Below are 6,933 nucleotides of genomic sequence, written 5' to 3'. Positions count from 1 at the left end.
GCTTTCAGGAAATTTAAATATTTCCTGTGGTGTAAACATGCCAAAGTTTTCTGTGGCCACCAAGTATTGTCATTCCTTTTTAACTTTTAAGCATACTGGTTCCTCTCTCTTCACGAGTTTGACTTTGAAACTGCGTACATAGAAGGAGAACAGAACATTGTTGTGCATACTCTTTCACATCTTCTACAAGGTCTTAATGCATTCATTCATAGAGATCACTGAGCAAATGCCCAGCTGAATCCATACAGCTCACTGAGCAAACATCTGACTTTCTCATTTTACTCATACGTCAGGGCTCTTTCTATTCTGATTATTTACAGATGAATCCTCTGCAAGATGTGGATCACTAATGGGGAATTGTAAAACTAAAGGTCCCACAAAATACTCATGATAAACAAATAAATACTACATTACAGAATTCCCAGGCATACAAACAAAATAGTAGTCTATTGTTATTTACCTATTGTGTCATCAAGTTTTGAAATTGTATATTGTTTGTTAGAAAGCAAACCCTTCAAACCAATTTTGTCTGACTGAACTACATCCTACCATTCTGACAAAGCCCTTGGAGTTAGTATCCTTGAATATTGTGGGACCCCTACCCTAGACTAGGGTAGGTGTGTAGTATGTCATTGCTTTACAAGATGTTTTCACAAAATATCTTTAGTTATACGCTGCCAAGAATAAACATCAGCCACCATTAAAAGGATCTCAGAACACTACTTGCCTAGAGTTAGCAAAAGCCACTGCTCTTTTAACAGGCAACATCTTGGATTTTACAGGTGGAAAACTTTTTTGAACGACAAACAAATAATGCACATTTTAGTTCTGATTTAGATTTGGAAGCAGATTCTCTGGAAAATATTTTTATGGAGTTCAATAGGTTTATCAGGATATGCATTCCTACAAAACAGACTAAATGTGTAAAATACTTAGCTCCTTTTGAACAAATTATGCGCATTCTTTCAAAGGTTTTACCATAACAGAACTGATGTCGTGCAAGTCTGACGTGGATGCCTGGATTACACCCCTAGTTGAAGTTCCCAAGAGGAAAAGGTTCATCTAGTTCTGATAAATCTGAGTGAAAATGCAAAACAGGGGGGAAAAACTCTTTGACAAAAGGCTACAACATACTTGTGAATATCAAATTTGGGAAGTTGTTCTTAGAACACAACCAAAATCAACTAAAGAAATTCAACTGTATGTGGCAATTACTATACTCAGATCTGAGAGTGATCACCAATATTCCACAACCTGGATCTTATTTATTTGTCAATTAAAATCCAGGATAGATGCAAGCTTCATTTCTGCACAAAGACTTAAAGAAATTTGTGCACTAGTCACCTGCGGAATGAACCTGTTATTTTAAAAAGCATTATATATAATATTATATATAAAAACAAAGATGAGGTGACTTACCGAACAAAAGCGCTGGCAGGTCGATAGACACACAAACAGACACAAACATACACACAAAATTCAAGCTTTCGCAACAAACTGTTGCCTCATCAGGAAAGAGGGAAGGAGAGGGGAAGACGAAAGGAAGTGGGTTTTAAAGGAGAGGGTAAGGAGTCATTCCAATCCCGGGAGCGGAAAGACTTACCTTAGGGGGAAAAAAGGACAGGTATACACTCGCACACACGCACATACGCACATATCCATCCACACATACAGACACAATCAATAATACACAAAATGCAGATCATATTATTTACACATTAGCCACAAGTAGAAAACCTAGGAAACTGAAAACAAAGATAACACTCTGCAAGGAAGGAAAGTAAACGAAATGAACGATAAAAATTTTTACTGCACCACACTGCCTACTCTATGAACCACTTACAAGATAAAGGGCCAAGAGAATTTTCATGAAGGTAAGTCTTCACCAGTAACAAATGCACCTGACATTAGAGGCGAAATGTTATTAGATTAAGGAAATAAAGCAATTATCATGTCAAATCACAAGAACGAGTCTGACTCAGGACATCTTTTATTTTCATAAGTGCATACTGTGTAGATCATTAAGACAACATAGAGTACGCATTTGAGAATAAGAGTGCTGATGGTACCTGGCAGACACTGTGAGTGTGTGGTTGTGGCTAACCTATTAGGGACCAAGCACTTTAGTTCATTTATGTGTTAGTAATATAGCATTGGGAATGATGCAAGGGCAGGTCCTCCAATGAGATGGAGGATTAATTATTGAACGCAGTTGTAGGAGCTGAAGTAGGACCCCACTGTTCCAATGTTTAAGTAAGTGTGTGAATGTATTGAAGAGAGAAGTCAGGTGGAGTAAGGAGGCACATGTGGGTATTAAATATAAAGACTATGACAAGTAACATTGCTCTGTTCTCTCTATTGAGTCAAATGAGATTACACACAAAGCTATATTGGCGTATCAGTTGAATATAAGGGGTATGACCTAGACATTGAGCGATGAACCATTTATTAGATTGTGTTTAACTGACTAGTAAAGAATTGAAGTGCTCAAGGAGATTGATTCTCTCACTTACACTTGGAGATAAGACTACTTACATAAAAGCATTAACGACATAGAATTTTAACATATTATACATTCTGTTACATGGAACTCAGTCTTGCAAAATGGTTCAAATGGCTCTGAGCACTATGGGACTTAACATCTGTGGTCATCAGTCCCCTAGAACTTAGAACTACTTAAACCTAACTAACCTAAGGACATCACACACATCCATGCCCGAGGCAGGATTCGAACCTGCGACCGGAGCGGTCACGCGGTTCCAGACTGAAGCGCCTTTAAACGCACGGCCACACCGGCCGGCCCTCAGTCTTGCATACTGAATGAAAACTGGAGCATACAATGCAGAATACAATTAAAGTAGAACTTTATACAATAACTCAGCATGGAATATGAAATTAGTGATGTGAAATTTAAAGAAAATAAATTATGAATATTATTGAGAAAAGGTGAAACACGAACTAAAAGAATTAGTTCAAGGCTGATGTGGCACCACCTTTCAGCAGGCACAATTTCTGAACAATGTCACTCTGGATAAAACTTTGTATGTAAACATGTACATATTCTTAATATTGAACGAGGCAAATGATAAGTAATTTTGAATGATCACATTTGTAGAGCACAAGCATGGATACCGTTAACAAATTCTGAGTAAAAATAAGGACACACATGTTGGAAACAATTCAATGTGAAGATATGATGAGGAGCTACATTCTTTGCTGTAGATTCAATATGTATTTAACTTATATCATCTCCTTGCTGTGGAATTACCTGGAACAATAGAATACAATTGAAAGGCAATTTCTGTCTGGTAATATTCATTACAGTCTGGGATAGACATCCATATTGCTGATATTATCATTAATTGAAATTATACACAAAATAAAACAAGAAATATGAGAAAGTTGTGCATTTCTGTGGGTGTGTTTAGAAACATCAAGAGAATGACAGTAATCTGATAGTAAAATCATTTAACACACACATGCCTAAGTCTACTCACATTGAAAAAGAATAACCCAATAGTGTTCTCAGAAAATTCACTGTAATAATAAAGGTAGTTAATGTGAAAATATTGTTGCTGTTCAGAACCATAGTTTTGTAAAAAATAGAAAAGAAAATTCAGTATCACAGATTTATTTTGTTCTTTAAGAGAGTACGAAAACAAGCTTATTTCAAATTATGGTTAAAACGGTTCTCATTAACCGATACATTTTATGTAGTGAAGGATTACTTCAGTAACACAGGGTAGAGGTTAGATAACTAGTAATACAAAGCAGTAAATAATAATTCAAATCTCACATCACTTCAACACACACTTTTGTACTACAATGCTTTCTTTTTTTATTTTCTAGAAAACTTTACACCAAAACTCTATGAGCTCGACATCTCACTCATTACAGCGGGATGCTGATTCTGCAATTAGCAGCTCTCACTAATATGAAGGTATATACAATAAAGATTTAAACACATTGAGATTAAACTCCTGAACCATTCCTCAGTAGTGTATGAGCAGGCCAAACAAAAGATTTTAGAAAACATTATTAACAGTTGGTGCACCAGAGATAAAGAGTAGCGCAAGTTGACAGGAGGAAAAAAGATAAGAGGATAGCAACAAACTCTTGAAAAGACTATAATACATATAATAATATAATTTGGAACATGTTACATAACATGTTATTGAACAAGAAAGAGCAGCACAAGAGAAAAATAAAATAAGGTACTGTACAACAGATGAATGGGAAGTGACAATTCATACTCTAACTTATGGGAATTGCAGTTTATTTATGTAAGAGTGACATATCACAACCCAACAAATGATAAATGAAAGGAATAGCAGCAGGCAGTTACATTATGGCTATGAAGCTGAAAATGTTACAACACAGTAGATTAAAAATAAACAAATATAGTGAGTGCCCAGTACACTACCAAACAACCAGCAAGCAGCATCTTTATAAACTGTGAAATTTACACAATATTTTCAGACATGAATATCAAAATTTTAAAAAGTTTTATTACAGTAACCTGTAGTCATCCAAGTAACAACTTAAAAAACGCACATATACATTTATTACTACATACTTCATTTTGCTACATAGGTTTACTCTGCCGAGTGACAGTTGTGAAGAGTTTACCCACATTTAGTGAGGGCACTGCGCATGATGCACGTACACTCACTCACTCATACTCATACTCTCTCTCTCTCTCTCTCTCTCTCTCTCTCTCTCTCTCTCTCTCTCTCTCTCTCTCTCCCTCCCCCCCCCCCCCTCTCCATATAAATCTTTATGGTATAAAAATAGGATGGATATCACTCAATTTCAAGCGCCGACAGCAAGTTGGACATTCCTTTGAGCTCTTTAGAACACTTGTAATACAGTTCTGACAAAACAGATGGCCACAAAGTGTTGACATTACTTGACGACCTTGAGATGGTGAAAAGAATTCCAAATTCTCCAGGCAGATTGGGCATGCACTATCGTCCAAGCTATTCTTCTCTTCACCCTGCTTTGTTTTGTCAGTCTGGGACTCACTGTGGTGGAGACAGCACTTTTTCACATCAGTCACATTTTCTTCAGATGAAGCATTATTCCGAAACGTCGTAGGAAAACTGTAACAACAACTCCAAAATTTGAAGCAAAATTTTGATGCAAACACATAGGATGAAATGATCATAAATTTTACAAAATTTCTTACACAGATTTCAAGTATCAGTAGTGCCAAGCATTAGCGAACACAAAGAGAATGTCATGTTAAAAAAAATTCAAATTTGATGATAATTATGTTCTGCACTGAGGTGAATACTTAAACTCTTATTTGATCAAGTAAGTTCATTTCATCTTATCAAATAATGTAGTTCATGAAATAAGTTCGTGGCTTGTGGAAAATAATTTGATGTTGAATCACAGTAAGACTCAGTTTTTACAGTTTCTAACTCACAATTCAACAAGAACCGATATTTTGATCAGACAGAATGGGCATTTTATAAGCGAGACGGAACAGTTCAAGTTCCTAGGCGTTCGGATAGATAGTAAGCTGTTGTGGAAAGCCCATGTCCAGGATCTTGTTCGAAAACTAAATGCTGCTTTATTTACCATTAGAACAGTATCTGAAATAAGTGACAGTTCAACATGAAAAGTAGTCTACTTCGAATATTTTCATATGCTTATGTCGTATGGTATTATTTTTTGGGGAAATTCTTCTGATTCAAAAAGGGTATTTTTGGCTCAAAAAAACGGGCTGTTCGAGCTATATGTGGTGTAAGTTCGAGAACGTCTTGTAGACCCATATTCAATAGTCTGGGAATTCTGACATTGCCCTCACAGTATATATTTTCTTTAATGTCGTTTGTTGTTAGCAATATTAGCCTATTCCCAAGAGTTAGCAGCTTTCACTCAGTTAATACTAGGCAGAAATCCAATCTGCATGTGGAATACACTTCCTTGACTCTTGCGCAGAAAGGAGTGCAGTATCCTGCTGCATCCATTTTCAATAAGCTACCACAAGAACTCAAAAATCTTAGCAGTAGCCCAAACTCTTAAGTCTAAACTGAAGAGTTTCCTCATGGCTCACTCCGTCTATTCTGTCGAGGAGCTCCTGGAAGATCTAAAAAATTAAGCAAATTCCAGTGTTACATTGTTGATTTTCTTCATTTAAACTTACTTGTCACCTGAATATGTTTTTTTATATTTCATTTTGTCTCTTTCTAATATCGTGTTATAATTTCAGGTATCGACTTGTTCCATGACCATGGAGACTTCTCCTTAATTTGGTCCGACGGAACATTAAATAAAATAAAATAAATCTTTCATTTGTCAAAATCTATTAACAGAGCCCATTATTTCAGTGTGGGTTCACAACCATGTAATACCCCATTGGCTGTGGCAGCAATTTTGAGATAACTTTATTTTGTGTTTAGAGCATTTCACAGTATTGTTAGAAGCCCAAGTTTCTGTACAAAGCGATACTACAGTAACCTCTTAATATTTTACTAAAACCACAACTTTTTCCACTGCTCCATCAAAAGGTTCAAATGATGCAGGACTCCACGGCTAAAATAAACCTATAGCTTATAATTAAACTCTAGTATGACATGTAGTCACAAATATTTAATTATTATCTCAAAGAATAAAGTTAAGTAATTATATTTTTATCTCTCTGAGGGTATATGTCGACGGTCCAGGTACAAATTGAAATCCCACACCACAGTGTCATAGCACAGCAATAGAGCAGCCAAAACAAAATGACGCAGCCCCTTTCCACTCACTCAATGGGCTGCTCCTCTAGCAGCATGCTATGAAACTGTGGCATGTGTGTTTAAAATATGTACCAGGATGGCAGATATGTACCTGCAAATAGAATAAAAAATTAACTACATAATTTTCTATTACAGGTGGTGAATGGGAGTCATGCCCAGAGCCGGAGATTATTCCACAACTATC

At 36.1% G+C, this 6,933-nt stretch overlaps 1 protein-coding gene across 1 annotated transcript in view; it reads right to left on the bottom strand.

Moving 5' to 3' along the window:
• Positions 1–3,615: 3,615 nt before the first annotated feature.
• Positions 3,616–6,933, bottom strand: part of LOC126419276 (uncharacterized) — a 38,362-nt gene continuing 35,044 nt past the window's right edge. The window contains exon 3 of the mRNA XM_050086444.1: positions 3,616–5,102. Within this exon, the coding sequence (XP_049942401.1) occupies positions 4,778–5,102 (325 nt within the window). The 3' untranslated portion in view covers positions 3,616–4,777. The remainder of the gene's footprint in view (positions 5,103–6,933) is intronic.

Source organism: Schistocerca serialis, chromosome 9 (assembly GCF_023864345.2).
Source record: "Schistocerca serialis cubense isolate TAMUIC-IGC-003099 chromosome 9, iqSchSeri2.2, whole genome shotgun sequence".
NCBI classification, from domain to species: Eukaryota; Metazoa; Arthropoda; class Insecta; order Orthoptera; family Acrididae; genus Schistocerca; species Schistocerca serialis.
Note: the sequence above shows the minus strand (reverse complement) of the source record. Positions and strands in the feature narration are given on the sequence as shown.